Source organism: Penicillium macrosclerotiorum (genome assembly GCF_028827735.1).
Source record: "Penicillium macrosclerotiorum strain IBT 26536 chromosome Unknown utg000010l_segment0_segment0, whole genome shotgun sequence".
In the NCBI taxonomy this organism is placed as follows: Eukaryota; Fungi; Ascomycota; class Eurotiomycetes; order Eurotiales; family Aspergillaceae; genus Penicillium; species Penicillium macrosclerotiorum.
The window spans coordinates 389538-410700 of NW_026643089.1; the positions used below are offsets into that span (position 1 = coordinate 389538).

The 21163-nt window shown below is 50.1% G+C and overlaps 6 protein-coding genes across 6 annotated transcripts; 2 read left to right on the forward strand and 4 right to left on the reverse strand.

Annotated features, from left to right (window-relative positions):
- Positions 1-231: 231 nt before the first annotated feature.
- N7462_009854 (actin family protein) lies at positions 232-1840 on the forward strand (the record flags this gene model as incomplete). Its single annotated transcript, XM_057081568.1, has 3 exons — positions 232-274; positions 396-891; positions 964-1840. 3 exons carry the CDS (start codon positions 232-234, stop codon positions 1838-1840), a joined length of 1416 nt encoding a protein of 471 aa, XP_056928608.1.
- Positions 1841-2623: 783 nt separating this feature from the next.
- N7462_009855 (uncharacterized protein) lies at positions 2624-4693 on the reverse strand (the record flags this gene model as incomplete). The annotated part of the gene is made up of 4 exons (XM_057081569.1): positions 2624-2635; positions 2689-3693; positions 3741-4326; positions 4389-4693. The coding sequence occupies 4 exons, from the start codon at positions 4691-4693 to the stop codon at positions 2624-2626; spliced, it is 1908 nt and encodes a 635-aa protein (XP_056928609.1).
- Positions 4694-5797: 1104 nt separating this feature from the next.
- N7462_009856 (transcription factor domain-containing protein) lies at positions 5798-8021 on the reverse strand (the record flags this gene model as incomplete). Its single annotated transcript, XM_057081570.1, has 3 exons — positions 5798-6630; positions 6698-7877; positions 7935-8021. The coding sequence occupies 3 exons, from the start codon at positions 8019-8021 to the stop codon at positions 5798-5800; spliced, it is 2100 nt and encodes a 699-aa protein (XP_056928610.1).
- A 5320-nt stretch (positions 8022-13341) lies between these two features.
- Positions 13342-15795, forward strand: N7462_009857 (LamG domain-containing protein; the record flags this gene model as incomplete). The annotated part of the gene is made up of 3 exons (XM_057081571.1): positions 13342-13825; positions 13887-15154; positions 15235-15795. The coding sequence occupies 3 exons, from the start codon at positions 13342-13344 to the stop codon at positions 15793-15795; spliced, it is 2313 nt and encodes a 770-aa protein (XP_056928611.1).
- Positions 15796-16914: 1119 nt separating this feature from the next.
- Positions 16915-18233, reverse strand: N7462_009858 (uracil-DNA glycosylase; the record flags this gene model as incomplete). Its single annotated transcript, XM_057081572.1, has 4 exons — positions 16915-17244; positions 17348-17807; positions 17870-18065; positions 18176-18233. The coding sequence occupies 4 exons, from the start codon at positions 18231-18233 to the stop codon at positions 16915-16917; spliced, it is 1044 nt and encodes a 347-aa protein (XP_056928612.1).
- A 539-nt stretch (positions 18234-18772) lies between these two features.
- On the reverse strand, positions 18773-20543 carry pdiA (protein disulfide isomerase PDI1; the record flags this gene model as incomplete). The annotated part of the gene is made up of 4 exons (XM_057081573.1): positions 18773-19133; positions 19198-19637; positions 19709-20087; positions 20167-20543. 4 exons carry the CDS (start codon positions 20541-20543, stop codon positions 18773-18775), a joined length of 1557 nt encoding a protein of 518 aa, XP_056928613.1.
- Positions 20544-21163: the final 620 nt, after the last annotated feature.

Sequence of the window (21163 nt, forward strand, 5' to 3'; positions counted from 1 at the left end):
GAGAGGGAGGTTTAAAAAAGAGGTGGGCGGAGGTGAGGTCATCCACCTGCCGAGCGGAAAGCAGTTGTTGCTCTCCGCCAAAGCTCCTCTGCCGCACCAAAAAGACCGCCTTCCTCCCTATCCTCCCTTTATCCCCCACGCGCATGGTCTCGGCTTGAATTGTCGACATCACTGGCGGACCGAACAATCGTCTTGGATTTGATTTGATCTCTCATCTTCTGCGCTAAGACGATGAATCCCTCAAATCCGCCCCAGGCGGCTGAGTACGGTGGAGGTAAGTGCATTCGCGCGATGCGACACCCTCCTCGCTTGATCTTCACAAACGCCCTAGCCCCATCATCAACGGAGACACTTTGGTGAATTGATGCTAAGATTCTTTGGCTGATCGGTTATAGACGAGGTTTCGGCCATTGTCCTCGACCCAGGATACTCAACCACGCGCGCTGGCTTCGCTGGTGAAGATGCCCCAAAGTCACTGATCCCAACATACTACGGCAAATACAACACTGACGGCCAAGAGAAGCTGATCTTTGGTGATGATGTGTTTGTCACCCCGCGTCCAGGGCTATCCATTCACAACCCGATCGGCAAGGATGGCATCGTCGAAGACTGGGATATGGCGGAGAAGGTCTGGGAATACTCTTTCACCTCGCGACTCACTGGCGCAAAGCCGGGCAACCCATTCCAAAACGGATTGAACGATATTTCTAGCGATGAGTTTCCAACTGAGATGGAGGTGGAAACGGATGAGAAGCCTCTGGCCGATAATCCATTGTTGATGACAGAGCCTGCCTGGAACCCGGCTAAATCACGGGAGAAGACCATTGAGGTTGCAATGGAAAATTGGGGTACTCCTGCTTTCTATCTTGCTCGGAATGGTGTTCTTGCAGCGTATGTATCCTAAGACAGCTCTTATCTCTCCAGGAGGGCAACCAATTCGTGCTGACAGGCCTCATTATCTAGGTTTGCATCTGGCAAAGCCTCTGCTCTCGTTGTGGACATTGGCGCCTCTAATATTTCTATCACCCCGGTCCATGATGGCATGGTCCTAAAGCGAGGTGTGCAACATTCTCCACTGGGTGGTGACTATATTTCGTCCCAAATTCGTGCGCTCTTCAAGAAAAACTCCCCGCAACCGATTACCGTGACGCCTCACTATCTGGTCAGCTCGAAGACCGCCGTTGAAGCTGGCCAACCTCCCCAAGCCAAATACAAGACCTTTCCAGCCGACAAGGCACCCGATGCGTCGTATCGCACCCTCCTCGAGGAGCGTACGCTCTCCGAGTTCAAGGAATGTGTCGTTCAGGTTTGGCCTGGGCCGAACAAACTTTCCGCCACTGGCCCTACAGGCGTGCCGAATGAAGAGCTGGCTCGCTCGTCTCCTGGTCGTCCCTTTGAATTTCCGGATGGCTACAACCAAGTGTTTGGTCTCGATCGTTTCCGTGTCGTGGAGTCTTTGTTTGACGTGAAAGCGGCCATTCCAGACCCCGATTCGCCTGTTCCCGCCCCGACACAGGCTCAAACTCTTCCAGAGCTGATCAAGGCATCTCTTAGTGGTGTTGATGTGGACATTCGCCCTCATCTTTTGGCTAATGTCGTTGTCACTGGTGCATCTAGCCTGCTCTATGGCTTTACAGATCGTTTGAACCACGAGCTGATGCAATTGTTCCCTGGTCCTCGAGTGCGAATCTCTGCTCCTGGAAACACCGCCGAGCGTCGCTTTGGCTCCTGGATCGGAGGCAGTATCTTGGCCAGTTTGGGTACTTTCCACCAGATGTGGATTTCCAAGAAGGAGTATGACGAGCACGGCGCCAACATCGTGGAGAAGCGCTGCAAATAATTAACTTTTTTGTTTCCTTTTCTTATTGTTTCTGTTATCTTCAACCGAACTGTATTTTGTGTTTTGGCCATGGGCTCATGTGTCTACGAAGTAGTCTGCTGTTTTGGCTTTGATTATGTTGGGCGTTTACTGCTTAGGCGCTTGCAGGGGCCCGAGTATGCGGATTAGACTCGGCCACAAAGAGTGAAAATAAATGCTAGATTCTATCCCGTCTGACTTTGCACATCCAATGCGTCATTCGATGCCTCCGTGGATTGGAAGATGTGTTTGCTAATAATAAGCAGGAACCATGATTTACTGCTATCTTTGAAATGCTGTAACGCTTAGCCGCCTAATGCCTGTTTGCTACCTACTATGAACACTCAATGCCAGAGTGCATAGGGATACTTTCATTTTTTTTCTGGTTCTCAGCCGCCTTTTTGGCCTTTACGAGGTATATTGGATCGGTATTGAAACTCGTAGAAAATCTTGACTGACTGAAAACTAAATTATAAATACACCTAAAGAGGAACTTGGGCCAATATAGACAGCACAGGTATTACAAGAAGATTATTCAATTGCATGAAACAGATGGGGTATAAGTGCTAATATATCTATATATGCAACGAGCCGGCGTTTTTCTTAATCGCTAGAGTCAAGATCCTTTCATGGTGATGACCGGGACGCGATATATCGATGCGAAACCAGTTCTGCAATAGGTACATATGTGGCGGTCTTGATGAAGCACGAGTAATCGTCCAAGACGTTTCAAGTCTGGGAGCAATCAACCGTTTTGGGATTATTTTAAGTGGCAACCTGCAAGACAATTAGGTTGGCCGATTACGTTAAGATGAAGAGAGTGCACCAACCGATGGAACCAATGCGGGTGTCGGTGGGGGAACAGCTGGAAGTGCAGTAATAATGGAACCAAAGTCTCCCGGATCGTAAGACGGCCTACCCATTCTTTCGCCACTTTCGCCATCCAATTCCTCGTCGAGGCTCATTGAAACAGACAAAACGTGAATACGTGGAGAAGTCTCGGGCCGCCGCTTGAACGAATAGGTGGTCAAGATTTCCGGCTCTTGAACCCATGACATTTGTCTTTCCAGGTCCACGCCAGAAAATCGGTCATTTGAATGAACTTGCAATTGATCTGATGATTTAGCGCGGAACATACTGCTTGGCCACTCCTTGGTTTTTGCGAGCGTCCGCCCGCAGCAGCCGGTTGTCCTGGCAATGTTGTCCCATGCCTCGACCACACGGTCGGTTTTGAGAAACTGTGAGATCTGATCCTTCATAGTCTCCGAGTTATCAGAAGATTGCTGTAGAGCCTGTGGACGCGGCCCGGAAGGCGGCTTCATTGTTGACTGCTGGGTCCGCGGACGCCCACTGGCCCATAAGGTCTTCAATTGTTCGATTGAGGCGCTCCGGGATTTGAGGGTTGGACCAGGTGCCGTGGAGGGACGGTTTCTCAAATCAACCTTCTCGCTAACAGATCGTTTGGGGAGAAAGGGCTTGGAAAGCTTTCGCGTAAGCCGCGAGGGCGTTCTAGGAGGAGAAGCCCCGTCGTTGGGACGAACTTCCGCCACGAGGGCACCACACGACTTGGCCCGATTCAGAACCTTTGGCATGATACTCTCCCGCTTGGAAGAGATCTTCGGACTACCAGCATCTTCATTGCCCTCCTCTGCAATCGGTGTAGTTTCAGGTTTGCGGGAAACGGGGCGGGCCTTGGGCACTGCAAGAGGGTCGCGCGGCAATGGTTTGTTTGAGGGTGAAAGGGCGGGCGAAGTACCTGGAACTTTCGCAAGAATTCTCTGTTTAACTGATCGAGATCGACTGGGGTTGCGGCTGGCCATTTTAATAAATGATCGCTGTTCGCGTCAGCAATTGAAGCATAATGCAAGGCAGTCCAACCCACTGTATCCTTTCGACTCGCTACTCCTACTCGCTGTTGCATTTCGGTCACTGCAAACGCCAGTTGGCCCAGCGCCTTTTGAAGTGCCGCGCCACGTCGGCGCAGTTTAGACAAGGCCAGAATCCAACCCTCCAAATTCTCCATCATGGCTTGATAGAAAGCTCGGAGGCTCTCAGTCCCGAAGCGGCCTTCATCCGCCAGTCGGTGAAAGTAGTACCACAGAGCCCCCATCGCTTCCTTGCCTTTCGAGAGGTCCTTGAGCGCATCCGTGATAGCCATAGTGAATCGCTCGACCGCATGTTCAATCTGGTCATTATAGGACACTAAGGCCAGGCGAAAATTCCGGTCCTCAAGCATTTGGTCAAATACATCTAGATTCCCCAATGGTAGTGTCAGATATTGAATCCGAGTTCGGACATCGAGCTGGATGATAAGGAAATCCTCTGTTGTTCGCTGTAAAAAGCCATCCAACTCGTCAACATGGCCTTGGAGAATCTTCATGACTTCAGGCTCGGACTTGGCCAATCGGTGAGCTAGGAGATGAACCCCGAACGACATTTGGGAAACCAGTTTCCAAAAAGGATGGTATCTGTTTTCGTGGTCAATGAGTGCCGCTCCGTGCATGAGAGACTTGGATCAAAGATTGCTCACCTCTCCGATGCCCTCTGGCGCCATTTTCTTCCGCACAGCCGTTCGTAGTCATCGTTCTCGAGCAGATCTCGGCGGCGGGTCTGCGCGTCCAGTTCGACCACCCATTCGCTAGCAGAGATATCGCTCGCCTCCGCTACCGACTCTTCAAATGGACCTTGCAACTGAGATATAGGGTGGAGGGAGAACGAGGGCGGCAGCGGCGAGGGGGTCGGATGTTTGGCGGCGGGGAACTGGGTCGGCTGTTCTTTTGGCTCGAATTTAGCACCGGCTGGCGATGCGTTCTTCAAGCCGTCTGGCGCAGCCATCAATCCAGCGCACGCAATCGCGAAAATGACGCCGCTCTTCTTACTCTAACGATTGGGCTTGTAGAATGGCTTGTCTTCAAGTATAGAGTACGGAGTATATCTGGGTCGCGTTGCCAGGTTTTTCTCAAATGCAATTACCGGTAAATTGCTTTAACACCAACGTAACGGGTCGGTTCCGGCTAATGTCCACATCCCAAGGGGAGTGGTCGGATATTAAATCGTAATCGGGCCTAAATGAAAGGGGCTTCGCTCATAGTGCAGGACTGGAGGGGGAGCTTGTCGGATGGCGTGAGGCGGCTGGGAGGCGAATCAGGCCGCAACACCAGCCATATGTTCCTTGAGAGGCCACGAATGGATTTTTCCGTCTGCTATGAAAATTGTTAGAAATGTCAGAGGGGGGTGGAAGGACTAGCAGCCCAGAGCGGAAAGGCATACCGGGTTCCTGAGACCGCCGGCGGCGGGGCTTTGGTGGCGGGGAGATGAGTCGCGGGTTTCAACCGGTGAGACCAGCACACTTGGGCCCCTTAAGTGCAAGGCAGGAGAAGAAAGGATCTTTATTCAAGAGAGAGAATCGCTGGGAGGCCGAGATCTTTGTATCTGCCGGTGATTTCCACTTTTTTCCCTTTGTTGCGGCTGGCGACCGGTGGTGGAGCCTCCCGAGGACGGCCAGATTCCAGGGCTTGGGATGACAATGACACACCCCGAACCATCCAGGTGCCGGTCCAGACCTGCCGGCCTGCAGACGTGCAGACGCCATCAAGATGAAACAAGTAGACCAAAGCGACGATCCAGGGGGCAGCAGAGCGTGTGGGATGAGTGTGTAGCAGTTCCACGAGTCCGAGGCTGAAGGAACGCCTCATTTGGGCGTTGCAACGGCCGATCCCCATTTGAACCCCACAAAGGAAGGACGCCACGACGTGCTGGTGGACCGCGCTGGATTGCGATCCGACTAGGTTCTAGCCAGCGTGAACGAGAACCGTTGGCTCTGCCTGCGCCCAGTTCCGGCAAGACACAATGAAGATCGGCGGTCTGCCGAACCACCAATCTCCGAGCCGGTCCTGAATTGTCGAGTCAGCCGGCGCCAAGGTGCTTGAAGAGTGGATGCTAGTTCGCGAAAGGACTACTGGAGGTATAGATATATAGAATCGCTCCCAGACAGGTGAACGGCGAAGATGGGGCTAGAAATGAGCCCATAGTCAAGCGAACGAACATAGACTTGAGGGAAAGATCATCCAGGTTGACTCTCGGGGGTTCCTCCTCTGCAAAGATAGGGTCCCAGAAGTTTGTCGGCAACGACAGATCTAGGAAGTCGCCAAATAAGGTGTCGATATCAGCAAACCCGTGCATGGCACTGTCAACGTCATTCTCCGATGGAGATGGACAACCCATTGGAACCTCGGGACCAGGGACCACGGATGGTACGGTTGACATGATCTGCGAGGGCCCCTGAAGAGTCGAAGGTAGGTCATCAAGGGAATTTGCGGTACTATCAGAACCTTCCAAGCGGGGCAGGTCTGCGGGGATATGAGGGTGTTCAATTGAAGTCGCTACGCTTCGATGCGCAGGATGGTCGTGATTGATGTGTTGTAACGCTTTACGGCCGAGACGAGCCATTGCCTCCGCGGAATACCAGCGGGGGCCCAGGTCCTCTAGCATAGCACAGCATGCTTCTAAGCTTCCTCTCGCTCGGTCAAAGTGTGTGATCAGTTTACTGGAGCGAAGTTGCCGATATGAAACTCCCATGGAAAGCGAAATGGCGTAGGGTACAATTGGGAGAGGTGGAAGATTGTTCACACATTCAGATGCCACGATCGAGCAGATACGTACAGCCGCAAGCCCTTGTCGAATGGATGATACTTTGGAACCATCAAAGCTCTCGGCCAATTTATATCGACAAGAGAGAATCGCCACACAGTGGTAGTAGAGCTCTAAAACGCCTGCTGAAACGTGAGCTTTTATTGGGCAGCGATTTTTGCTCAGAATGAAAGAATTGACTAAACGTACCGAGAGTAGAAAAATCTAGATCGGCGTGAGTATTTACACCCACGATATCTTCAAAGGCCGGGAACCCTTCTTCCCATCCATTGGTGACACCTGCAGAGGGCCGATAGAAGGATATCACTGTTGCCAGCAGGTCCGACACTGCTAGCCACACCCCGAACGCGCCATGGGGGCCCTGTGCCTGCATATTCGGTTTCTCGATCCCAATATCACGATCTGCGAGAAGAACTGGGCGACCGCCAATACTTGCATGCATCTTGTCTAAAGTCCATAGGCACCAGAACAACCTAAAAAGTGGGTCTTCAGATGTTCGGCCCGGCCGGTCAAGATGCAAACCCACCGTTTGTGCTTGATGGATGGCCTGGCATAAGTGCAGGGATGCTGCCTCAGCCCCCTCATATCCCTCGCAATGCAGAGACATCAGTGCTAGTACGCGAACCCGAGTTAGTCGATCGGGCTCTAACTCGGCGTCCATGGCAGCGACAAGTCCTTTGTAGAGGGTTGTGCAGAATTGTCGTGATGTGAGAACCGGCCCGTCATTCACCAGCCGCAGATGAGGACTTGCTGATTGATCTTTAGCTGCAACTAGACAAATGGCCCTTTCGAGAAAAGTCGATGTTGAGCCAGCTCTTTGAGCCATAATAAACGTGTTTTGATCCACCAAAGGTGTTATTCGGTTGATCTTGGAGAAATATATCGTCGTAAGTGGATCTCGCGTCGCATCTGGAAGTGGGCTGCATGTTTGCACTGCAGACATATACCGCTGATGCAAAATTGATTCAATAGTCTGCCCATCGAGGAACGGAGGCGCGCATGGCAGAGCAGAGAAGGGATCAGTGACAGTCGCCTGACACCTCTCCCGCTTCTCGTCGGCATTTTGTGCTTCTGAAGAACTGATCCAGAGTCCAACGCGATCTCGTCGAGGAGTGTCAGAAGACTCGTTCAGCCTTTCTCGAATAACGGCCTCTGGATTAAGGTCTCCAACAAATCGCTCTGTACTAGAAAACGATGACAAGGCCAGATCTGTCGATATGGACTTCGCCCTAGCAGGTGCTTGGCCAAAGGATCGCTGCCGGTCTGGAGTGCTCGGAGATCTGGTTGACGCCAAGATTCTATGGCTTCGAGATGGCCCAAACTGACCAAGAAGTATATCTGAACTTGGCGGTAGATGTCGGCAGCGTTTCTAATAAGATATCAGCACTAGTAGTAAGAGAGCAGCCACCCCCATCCAGGTGCCTACCTTTCGTCGCTGACAGGCTGGACAAGCCCGCAAGGCTCGCGTCCTGCTTCGGGACTGCGGGGTATCGGCAAGCCAGGTCAGCTCCATTCTTTTGATACGATGCCAGTACGGTTGCCGGTCTCTAATGGAGACGGATGCTCAACCCGCGGCGCAACTTTATCGATAAACCTCGAGTGGAGCATTTGTGCCACCGCCCTCAACACAGAGAGTCAAGCCCATGCCGAAGATAAAGGCCAAACAGCGACCATCAATCAATTTGTACTGCGAGTGAATGACAATAATCTAAATCTCCTAATACTGCGCGTATGTCAAGAAAGAAGGGGTTGGATAATTTATGGCCCAAATGGACACCCAGTTGTAGAACACTACAAGGCGGACCCGGAGATGTTCCAAGGGTGGATCATTGGTGTATGTCATACAGGAAGAAAGCTGTATAGGCTAGTAAAGATGGCATCTCATGGAATGCGATGCTCAATGCGATGAGGTCTAAAGAGCTCAATTGGCTGGCAGGAAGTATAAATATCTCCTGCCTCGCTGACTAGCATGTTACGGCGCTGGGTTCCGAGTCTACCTGGGATACTATACAAAACAAGCAGAGAATCGAGATTTCCTGTAATGACCAAATGCAACGCACAGAGGAATATATAGGTCCTCGCGTTGTTCATGGCTTCTCCTTCTCGACATATTTTACTAGTGAGTGGCCCACCCAATCAAACACGCGCTACCCACCACACACCAAAATGCTCAAAAAGTCGCTAGATAGAAAAGGCCGAATGCTACCAGCGAGGGTCGGTTAGAGGTCCCAGGTAGAAACCCCGCCCCCATTCACCCTCGCGGCCTCGCTTCTATGAAACCATTTCCATGTCTTCGTTTCAAGCTTCTGTGGCAGACTAATAACTGTCAATCCCCGACTATCAGAGACTCCAAGGGGAGTTAAAAATGAGTCTGGAAGTGCGGGTGTCACCAGAGGAATCATCACGCGCCAGATCCGCAAGCTCTGGTCGTCGACTTGCTGATCGTTGGCATTACGTCTCTAGCCCACCAATGCCAGACCAGAGTGGGGATTTCAAATATCTCATCTTGGACACTGAGCTTCGGCCTGCGATGGGTGGACGAAAAGACACAGAGGGGGGTCAGCCCTGGTCAGAGAGCCATCAGAGGATTCCGGTACAAGTTCAGTGAGAGTCAAGAGTCAAAAATTGTCCAATGGCTCGGCTCAAGTAGGTATTTGAAAAAGAACGAGGTACAGCTCAATTTGTGAAATGCTAACCAGCGTTACTGCAGTGTTCTAGGAGAATGGATAGCGCCAGCGTCGACTCTACTGGAGGCAGCGACGGGAATGTGAGCGCACCAGTACCAAAAAAAAGGGACAGAATGCCATAATCCACCGAGAACCACTGACTTACGAGAGGCTCCGACTTTAGAAACAGAGACTCAATCGGACATAAGTATCCTGCAACGACAGAATATCTTACTAAAACGAGAGATCGATCTCCTCAACATGTACCGCGATCAGAAAATTGTCGCTTTGCAAGACAAGATGGATCGTCTTCAAGGATCAAACAATGAACTCAATACAATGCTCCGTCACTATGAGCAGATGAAAGAACTTGGAGACCAAGAATTCGGGAATTCGAGGATGAAATCCGAGAGCTTAGGACCAAGCTCAAGCAGAAATATAAACATTTAGAGAGGAAAATCGACCAGATAATGATGCTTAATAAGCGAATTGATTCTCGAGAAATGCTTGTAAAAACCAAAGAGGACTGGCAGTTTGATTTGACTTGTTCTTCGGACTTATCGGAGGGATTGGCTGAACTCGAACAACAACTGTGACGCATAGCTAGATTTCTTGCGCCGTGTTGATCGAACCACTAAACTTCAAAGATATGGAAAAAGCCGCGCAAAAAAGAATAGTTTATAGCTTTGTCAAATGCATACTTGGAACAATGCGTTTCCTAGTTTAAAATCTAATGGGGGTAATACGCGCATTACTTTTTTTGGGTTCGTGTGAGATCGAATCCTTTTCTCCGAATGCTGGACAGCTCTACATTCCGAGGGTTATATGTTACGAGAGCTACAGTATTTAATACAAGAGAACAATATGCGCTCGTCAAGCTTTAGACAAGGATATATACTAATTGTGAGCTTGTCGAAATTGAGCCCTTCCTAGTACTTTGGAAACACTTCACAGGGTCTCTCTAGAGTCGATGCTTAGCGACAGCCATCAGTTCAAACATTGTTGAATTACTAAAGAGGTGGAAGAGACCCGAAACCAGTTTCTGGAGCTATTAGATCCCTTAATCGACGATCAAGTGTTTGAAGGAATCAAGGATCAAGTTAGCAGACTTCGGAGTCATTTTTATATGTGCTTTCAAATCCCGCGCTCGATTTATTCCGCCAAGCGGTTGTCGATACCAGCTTTTGCACTTCAAGCCCGGAGAAGCATTTGATCCTGCTTATATGGAGGTGGAAGGCGCCACTTGAAAGAAAATGTCTGTGCCTTCCGATGGAAATACTTACCGAGTCAAGGCATGCATCCGTGGTTGAATTGTTGGGCATCATGACGAGGCATCCTATCACGGGGGCATTTCAAGTACACTCGATCGGCCTCTGATTACGGATGACGAAGACTTTTATTCGAAAGAGCGAGGAATCTTAAAGAGCAACAGAGCGATTGTTATATTGGAGGATGAAGCTTCGGAAGCAGTGGAAGAAAGCGGTTAGAACGTCACAACCACCCGATCCTTCACAGGTAGCAGATATAGGATTGAAAAGAGCAGAAAAAATATATCAGAAGAGTGATATTTTCTTTATAAATAGTGTTAAAAAAAGTTGATTTATAAGAGAAATAGGAAAAACGTTGTGGTATATGCAGTATGTGGCGGACCCACCAACGCGAAAACGGTATGGGCGGCTGTACATAGACACTAAAAATTATTGATGTGATTGGGTTACAGAACGACTTGACAATTCGAAGCAACCTGTACATTGTATTTTGTGCTTCGTGGATCAAAACAGCTAGTAGAATCCGGCCACTCAAGATAAGGCACCCTCTAGGGCCTCGGCTGACAAACGGGAGTACCATAGAAACGGGATTCGAAACTCGTCTTTAACTACCCATGGCAGAGCAGATATATGTCAGGAGTTATGTACAGTAACTTTTATCATCCCCCCAAAAACCCGTACTCTGAAAGAAATTACTAGAAGAAACCACGGAATCCGTGGCAGTCAATCAATGTCTTCTAATTTTATTCCACATACTCACTCGCAATTCTTTTTGCTTGCCCTACAAGGTAGGCCACACCGCAGAATAACCATCGCAAAAAATTAACGCCATGAAATAACCTATGGGAGGAAATTGTGTGGAGCCAAAGCCCTTTTTTCCGCCAGGTAAATAGCATATTGAACAAATAATTCAGTTGAACCAACATACTCGTACAAGTGCGAGTAGTAATCAGATATCCACCGAGCATTGACAGAAATCCGTTCTTTGCGCGTTCTCCGGATACCGAAGTGATATCCACAGTCCCAAATATCTCGTTACTTGTGACTACCATTGATAACCCAGAGACAAGCTTTGCCAGGCTCTATATATGACCACTCATGACAGGAAGAGATATGGGGAAACAATGGCAGCAATTAGATCATGGTTCAAGAGGGTCGGTCAAAGTAGGTTGATTGATATGGTAACATCACCTATTGAAACAAATATTGGACAGCCGAACATTTCAACTTTAGTCCCTTCAACTGAAATCAGACGTTTATTTCAGCTTTCTCACTTTAAATTGTCCATGCGCGAGCCCATTTATTGTCAAATCGCCATCATATAATAACCAAATGGGTCATGAGCCACAACCTTCACCCCCCTCGATCCAATTCGTGGGTGTTGCCCACCCGGCTCCAGATCTGCTAACAAAGAAACGTCGCAGTATCCAAGCGTCGAAATAATCGACTCGGCCAAGTATGGGTTCCGTCCGATATGGGCTATCCGATATAGGCAATCCTGCCGCAAGCGGAAATGGAAACTTCCGCACATATCCGTGCCGAAATTTGGACCGGTTACAGTTTTGGCTAACATTGAGGGCCTTATGGCGCGAGTAGAATGAGGTCGGAGTTCCCTTTGGTAATCGTAATCGAACTTTAAGGCGGATTAAGCGCGTTGCCTGTGGTGGAAGGCTGATATGTATGCAGCCATCAGGATGTAATACTTCTCCCATGTTTAGAAATCATGAATCTCAATCATTTGGAGGTTTATAGCCAGTGTTTAGCCAAGGTTTGGCATTCTGAGTGTGGCGCTCTGCGATATGATCGATAATTCAAGGAATGAGCAAAAGACTACGAGGAACATGTAAGTGAGCCTGATAGCGCCATCCAGATTCGACTTGATCGTTAACTCATTACTGATAAATCGAGTATTGAGACGTGGCAGCTGAAGTGAGCGTTTGAGATTCCCAAGCAAAATTACCGAAGCTCCTTGGGGTTTGTGATGGATCAAATACCGAATCCCTGCAGTTAGGGCAAAGAATCCTCACCGATATTGAATAATTAAAAAATACCGCATATATGGGGGTATTCAGTTCCGCTCTTCAAATATCAGTTCATATATCAATCTGATTCAATCTCATCCCCCCTTCCCCTCCCTGTGCTATCGTACTTTATCTGATCGACCGACATTCTACTCTGTACACCGAGATCCGTGACAGAAGCCAAACAAATGATGACCCTGTGTGAAGGGTAGACAGGCAGTCGCTATTTCTGCCCACAGCGCTATGTATGCCTGAAAGAGAGTCAACTGGCTGGAGAACTAGAATATCAGTGAATAGGCGGGCACTGTAATAGTCAATCAACGCAATTGACCCACTGACCCGTGTGACCCATTTGACCCGTGGATTACGTATATTACATTTAAAGACTTGGATATTTATTATCGCTGAATAGGAAAATCCTGGTAGCTTGATATGAAATGCGGCCCTAGTATCGTAGAGCCGCAGAGCTGTGAGACCTGGTTCGAGGCTCTCGATGTTGGAACCAGAACCGCCTGGTTTCGAGGTCTAGACGGCTCGATAGAATGCAAATGCATTAAGACGCCTGTTTCCGTTCATTGTCACTCGCTGAAATGGATGGTACAGGTGACATTTGATGTCAATAGAATGGCAGAATGGCCTCGCTGTCCGTTTTTCCATATAATAGGTTGAGGGAACGAATGTCTGGACTCTATTAAATCCGCTAATTAACACAACCTTCGTATCAATAATCGACGATATGAATGAAGGTTCCTTTCATCTAGCCGACTCCACACAGGCCTATATAGCCCTGCCCTCCGTAGGCCCCTACCAGTTGAGCACGGCAGACCACGGTTGAAGCATGGGTCAAAACATACAGCGGCGGCCCTATTCTGGACATCATGGCATCAGCGAGCAACCCCGGATTTTACCTCCTAGCAAGTCCGGGGTCTATCGAAGCCAGCACACAGGATGGGACGAGTTATGCACGTGGAATCGTCTCTGGTGTCTCGATCTGCGACGGGATGTGGCATCACATTGCAGCGGTACGGGCTGGGGCCGAGTTCGTGATCTACCTGGACGCTGTAGCTCTTCCAACACAGCAATCAACGAACGGCAGCCCGCCACTGAATATCAATTCCAGTGACCGAATGATGGTCGGAGCTGTTGATTCATCATCTATCGATAACCAGCACTACGATGGGCTGCTTTCCGAAGTGCGATTCTGGAGCGAGGCTCGCACACCTCACCAAATTCCTATGGATGTGAGGTTCCGGCTGCAGGCGGACTCGATCAAGAGCTCTTTGATTGGATACTGGCCCGCAATTTTTGGGATCACACTCGACTTTTCGCCCACGAGAAACACGTACCGTTCATGGCCAACTGGTGGGCTCTGGCGAAGAGCCGCCTCAGCTTGGCCCGAACGTGGAAACCCTATTCTACGTAGACTATGGCATCTACGCGCTGGAAGCCGAGACCTCCACAAACAATTGGTCGCCTACCGGACAACTTGCCGTGACCTCGACGGGCTTCGTGGTCTTGAAAAGTTCCACCATCCTCGACGGGGCCAAATACTTCGCGGCGCGTCTAAAATGGTCAAGCTCCGGCTCCAGCAATACCAATCCCTCCACGGGGATCTTGAAGTTCAGAATGCGTAGCTCAGATCCTACATATTGGCCAGCCAAACAGGTTGGCGAGTTGTGTGAGGGTATAATACAGCCCAATGGCTCCGCATCCACCAACATCCGCGGCACCCTCATGCCCCAGCGCATTGGATGCGGCGTCGTTCTAAACGTCGGGACGGGACTCGTCCTCACAAATAGAAATGGAACGGCGGTGGTCAGCCCAGGGATCTCAACTGCCCCTGGTCACCTCTGCCGGTACGCTGGGGACAAGTTGTATGACATGATGACGCAGTTGGCGATTCAGGTTCATGCAGCAAGTGCCGGACATTCGGTGCAATTTGCAGCGCCAGATCCCAGCCAAGACAGTCTGCAGAGTTTTGATTTCAACACTTCTGGAAATTTTGCGCTCAAGTCTTCACAAACTGTAGCGTTGGGCGTTGATGGAGCAAACAGCGTGGTTACGGTGCCGCTCGATATGACTGACGACTCTCAGAAATGGCTCGCCTTGTCTGATGCAAGGATTTTCTGGAACGATCTCGCTTCATCGGCCGTTCTGAACGGAAACGGGACCAGCCTTTCTGTTGTTGGAAAGAGTGAGGGAAATCCCACGCAGTCCTGGTATAAATTCCGCAACTCGTTCTTCTGTGAAGGGAACAACCTCGCATTGACGATCAACGGCATTTCAGCACCGGGAGTTTCACTGTGCTTAGCAAGATGGTCGCGGACGAATACAAGCCAGGAATTTGTATTGCGCGGTGGCCTGCTTATCCATAAGCATAGCAACTTGATTGTCGTAGCCCAGGGAAATATAGGCGAGGGTGCAACGGTTGTTCTCGCAGAAAAAACGTCGAATAATCAACCGCTCGGGGCCCAGTGGTCATTGTCGGCATTTGCGCCCCCCATCCATGGGACAGATGATGATTTTGAACAGCCTGACTTTGTGACAGACGGTGCAAACCATTTAGTAACCTACAACATATCCATCACAACCAGTAGCCGGTGGTTCTCAGGCACAAATGATACGATCGAGGTAGCTTTAGCTGATACTGCCCAGGGAGAGGCCTTCAACATAGCGAGCCTTGAATATCGTGTACTCAACCAAATGGACCGCGCCCCCACCGGGAAGCCATTCCAAATCGGCCGAACAGATACTTTCCTTTCACCTTCCAGGATCGCCCCATGAGACGGGTGCGCTTTGTTTACATTGCTTGCGGCCGCGCCAACTGGCTTTCTAGCACCCACTGGCGCTGTGACCGGATCGTGGTCCGCCAGAGCAATATTACCGATGGCTGGGCATACAGCAGCATCCGTGACCTCTGGTCGGGTAGTATAGGTCATTTGATGCGCCAGTACGAAACGCTTTATATGGACCAGTTCTATTCCACAACCGATTCCACGATGCGCCTCGGCAAAGCACCTGGTCGGGATGAAAGTAGCCAGGCCAAGGGTTGGTACCATACCTGGATCTCCGTGGTTAGCGATGTCGACCCGTCAATAGTAACCTACTTTGACTGTGCCGGCGGTCATGGTGGAGAAGGTGCTCAAGACAACGTGCTGGAAAGGAAATGCGTCCTCAACGACATCGTTCTAATGTCTACAGGCAAATCGATCAGCTCGAAAAATCTTTTACAGCCGACATACGGCACTGACCGTACGGACGGTGTGGGAAACGCCAATCTCCCCTCCGATGGAAAAATCAACTGGGACGGACAATGCCACCAGATCGCGTAAGTCGCCCCCCTACTTCATATCCATCCTAACATTATCCTATAGGAATCGATATCTGTACATTACCGCATCCCATGCATCTATTGATGATGCCTCAGAGGATCAATGGCCGAGGGGCTACATGGAGAGCTGTGCGGTCTTTGGACGATACGGGGTCAACTTCCCTCTTCGGTGCCTCGAAATTGGATTAAAGGATGTGCCCGCTGATGAGTACAGCAACGTATATTATTGGATACAACAGACTTTGGGAGGTCCAAAGGCGTATATGAAGGAAGTCCTCAGTTATATACTCATTTTTCCGAAATGAGGTTCTTCACAAGACAGACGCGCAGCCAGACGGACCGGAGGCAGCTCACTTGGTGAAAAAATTCCACGATGACGGCTTCGGCCAAACGCAAATAGCAGAGTTTCTCACGTTGACTGCAAAACAGGTTGAGAGGCTACTTGGGGAGGATTCGGATGTCCGAGCCGGAATTGACTGGGGCATCTGAGGTGAACCTGAACCTTGCTACGCGAGTCGTTTCCCCGTAAAATGGTGACAAAAGCAAGGCAGGGGAAGTAAGCAGGATGGAATCCGAAGTTTTCGGGGAGAGTAATATTGAAATTGCTGAACATGTACATTATTCAGATTCAAGCTCCTCTAAATTGACAGATAGGGGCTAGTACAGTAATTCAGAGGTTGTGTGATTCCGTTGCATAAGCCTATATTTGCACAATTCGTGCTTCAATGTTTTCTGTCGAGAGAGAGACGCTGTAGAATACCGCGAGGAACCCCTCCAAAGAGCTATTACAACTGCCTGATCTACACTTGACCGTCTTTAAAAAAGCTTGATTAACCCCCATACCAAATGAATGGAAGGAAACCTATATCGATGCTACATCGACACTGAAAGAGATGGAGAAGAATGGAAACGCGCTACAGCAAAGAGATGGCTTCATCATGACAAGAATAGCAACTAAGTTCACAAGTTTCCAGGTCCCGAGGATTGAAACACCGCAAGAACGCCATATCACATCTCAAATCTGGTCATTTGACAAGGCATATAGCATAGAGCAGCTGCTGCGCATAAAATGATGAAATGACATTGAGGGGTATTTGACAGCTTTCTGTTCCTCCTTCCATCACATGTTCTTCGTAGATTCATCCTCGGCCTCTGCTGCAATAAGAGCTTCTAGAGCATCGTCATCCTCAAATTCATCTGCCGCAGCAGGGCAAGGCTTGACGGCCACATCCTCATTTTGCTTCTCCGGGCACTTGTCCGTGGAGGCCTTTGGTGTCGATGAAGGAACATTGGCAAGATCCGATGAATTCTCCTTATCGGAAGGCAAAGCGGAAGGCAAAACGGATACCACACTCTTCTTACTTGGGACCAAGCTCCAGTCGATAATCTCATCGGCACCATATCGCGATGCTAGCCAGTCATTACACTTCTTGAAGTGGCCGTTCTCGAACTGTATTTTGCAAGTCAGTCATCTGCACATGGGTAAAATTGACCTTCTCCGCCGACCAACTTCCTGGTAAAAAAGATGAGCGGAGAGGGACTGATTAACTTACGAAACCCCCATGTGCACTTAGCGGACTCGGGTGAACCGACTGTAACACGCAATGCTTCTGTTTATTGATTTTCGCCACCCGTGTCCCAGCAGGCTTTCCCCAAGCAAGGAAAACAACTCCGTGGGTTCGAACACGAGCAACTAGATCGATTGCTTTTTGAGTGAATCGCTCCCACCCTTTATTGGAATGGCTATTGGCCTGATGCGCCCGAACCGTGAGGCATGTGTTGAGCATCAAAACACCCCGGTCCGCCCAAGGGGTAAGAAGGCCTCCATTGTTAGGTGGTGCTTGGAACTCAGGATAGTTCTTCTGAATCCCCTTGTAGATGTTCACCAATGATGGTGGAGCTCGAGTCGGCGGGCGTACCGAGAACGCGAGGCCATGTGCTTGGTTATCGTTATGGTAAGGATCTTGACCAATGATGACAACCTTGACAGTGTGAAGAGGGGTATGCCGAGACCTACAAGCGCTCTGAGTTAGAAACAGATGAGTAGATTGATGATCTTGGACAGTCGAGCTTACCAGGAATAGACATCGTCCTCCGGAGGAAAGATTTTGGCTTTCGAGTCTTTCTCTTTCTTAAGAAAGCGCTTCAGATTCAAAAACTCGGATGTGATCAGTTCATCCTTGAGGTGGGCCAGCCAGCTTTCATCCAAAGTACCAATTTCCAACTGCAATAACTCCTTCTGCTCCGGGGTGAGGGATGAGACCCATTTTTCTTTGTTGAAAGTGCTTGACCGAGGTGGGCTTGCCACGGCCTGGGTGCTTAGGGTCTTCGCCTTGGGGACACCAAAAAGGACGTAATGCTTCCACCTTTGGGCTTCTTACTCTCCGCTGTTGGAGCGGAGAGGTGGTCGGAGTTTCGTTTCAGAGAAGGGCTGACCATGGCGAGGATCGGATAGAGTCGGCGAGGAAGAACAGACACTAAAGGCATACAAGACCTTGTACCGATTTATAGGAAGAGTCAGAGGAGGGTTGAAACAAGCCTACAAAGGAGAACGTAACCAATTTCCCAGGATCAGCTTGTCAGTGTTCGCGGTACCGCAGCGATCGACGCGTTGCGCGCGGCAAAACGCGTCGTGGATAAGATAAAGCTGAAGCTGACTAAAAAGACCGGTGTAACCAGAGGATGACGCCGGATGATCGACAGGCACGAATCTCTAGTGCAGTCACCCCCAAATATTACTGTACGGAGTACACAAAAATCCTGCCGAAGGTTTGCGATCAATCGATATTCCTATGCTAAGGAACGTAGCATATTCTACTTCAGATGCCGAAGACATGATTCTAAAAGGATTGAGGTCAAGCTACGCAGATCAGGGATACATGAGTCAATTCACATCACGCAATCGTTCCATTTCAAATTGTGATGATATTACAGGACATGATTAAGCCAAAGCAATTCCAATGCAAGCAATGTTGAGATTACAGCTCATCGTGAATATCCTTGTCAGAAGGAGCTGGAGTCTCGGCGGCTTCGCTGGACGAAGCGGGCGCAGTAACATCACCGCCCTCCTCAGGCTTCTTGGCGCCATTGGCCAGGCCATCAATCTCATACTTGCCGTTGGTCTTGATGAACTCAACGAGGTCCTCCACGGTACGGGAGCCGGCGTACTCGATGGGCGCATCCTTCTTGCCCGCAGCATACATCTTGATGGTCGGGAATCCAGTAATGGAGTCGGGGACATCATTGGCAGTAGCATCGATTTTGGCGACGACGACCTTCTCCTTAAACTCAGGGACATCGGCGTACAGGGCAGCAAGCTCCTCGTATTTTGGAGCCAGACTAGAAGGGATAATTTGTTAGCATGACATAATAGGAAGCATGTGAATACATGGAATGGACTTACGCCTTGCAGTGACCGCACCACGGGGCATAAAATTCAACCAAGACATCCTTGTCATTGTCGATGACGAGCTCTTGGTAGTTGCGGCCCACAACCACGGTAACTGGGCCCTCCTGGGCTTCAGGGATGGGCTCAGACTTGATGCTGGGATCAATCTTGCCATCAAGAACATCCTTGATGAACTTGCCGATCTCCTTGGCGTCAATCTCCTTGGTCTGGTCATAGGGGTACTTGGCATTCTTGGTGGTCTCCTGGATCGCGAAAGCGGGGAATTTCTCCGGCTCAAGGTTGAGGTTGCCGGCGTGAGCACCGAACAGCTTGGCGTCAAGCGTAACGATGTTGATCTCGCCGCGGTGAGCCTCGGCGATAGGACGGAACTCCTCCGCGAATTTCTCACGCTCTTCAGCGGTCTCGGCGAAGATATAAGCCAACGGAACACCGGCCTACAGAGACAAATTAGCATGGTCGGGGAGAGCAAGAAGAAAGGAAATAGGAAAGACCTGTGGTCACATACAGCCATATACTTGGAATAGGTCTCGGGACCAAGCTCACCAACAAGAGGAGTGCTGGCGGTCTTGACCCACGTCAGGATGGCATCGTCCTCCAGCTTGCCATCGTACACAGCCTTCTTCTCATCAAAATCCTTGTAGAGAACGATCGAGGGCTGCTTGGCACCCTCAGCCTTGGCGAGGGCTGCATCATTGGAGGCGCCGAAGAGATAGTTGTCGCGCTGCGACTCGGCAAAGGAGGTGAAGCTCTTGTTGGAGGTCTTATCATCGGAAGCGACATAGCCAATAATCACAATTTTATCCATCGTCTTGAACTCCTCCAGGTTCTCCTCATTCACATTCGAAACAGCAGGCATTGACTGCTTAGTCATGTAGGAAACAATCCTGAAGTGAAACAAAGAGGGCGTCCATTAGAAGATGCTTCCAGGCGCGCTTCAAGGGACTAGAGGAAGATCACACTCACGAATCCGTTTGACGGGCACCACCGTAGGGCTTGTGTGAATCAGGACCACGGAAAACTTTCAGGGTCGGGTATCCATCGACTTCATATGTACGACAGAGATCCTCCTCCGCGGTGCAATCAACCTTGACTAGGGGGATGTTCTTGGCCTTTAGTTCCGTCGCGGCCTCTTCATACTTTGGGGCCAGGGCCTTGCAATGGCCGCACCAGGGCGCATAAAATTCAGCGAGGACCAGGTCGTGGTCTTTAACGAACTCGTCGAAGGTGTCCTGGGTCAAGGCGATGACATTGGAGTCGGCGGCGTCGGCGGCGGCATCGGTGGCAGAGACCGCGGCAGTGGCGCCCAGCAAGCCTAGTACAAGAGGGGCGAAGGACCGCATGATGATTCTGGCAGATAACAAGAAAGGGTCGTACTGCAATCACCTATGTATGACCAAGAGGGTTAGCCCTCGAGCTCACGCCCAAGCGAAGTGGAGATTGGAGCTTGGAGATCGGGAGGATGTTTGGGTTGGAGGGGAGAGTGAGTTTGGAGGGGGGGAGATGTTGTATCGTGATCACGGGGACATAAAAGGTGTGAGAAGGGAACAAACGACGAACTTACCCAAGCGGCTTGTATACAAGAACCAAAGAGGGTCGAGGGCAGAGAGATATGTATTTATCGGGAACGGGGAGTGAGTTGAGGACAGTTTGTTCTTTGGGGCTGCAGCGCGGACGGGGTGGAGCTCCCGAAAGGTGCTAGTATGCAGGGCGGGCGCCAAAAAGCAAGGGGTCCTCTTTTGGTTCGGGTGTACTGGCGCGGTACCGGGTACCTGAGCAGGTCTATACATATACAGATGATCCCTTGGGGCTGATCGGAGCAGAGAACAGCAACCTCAGCAGGTGGTTCTGCTGGCCCTCTTCGACTCATTCTGGACCAAGGCACGCTCCAGGTGTGATAAGTAGGCAGATGTACGTACCTATGCCTCTACCTCTACGAATACAGTCGGGCTTATCATACTAC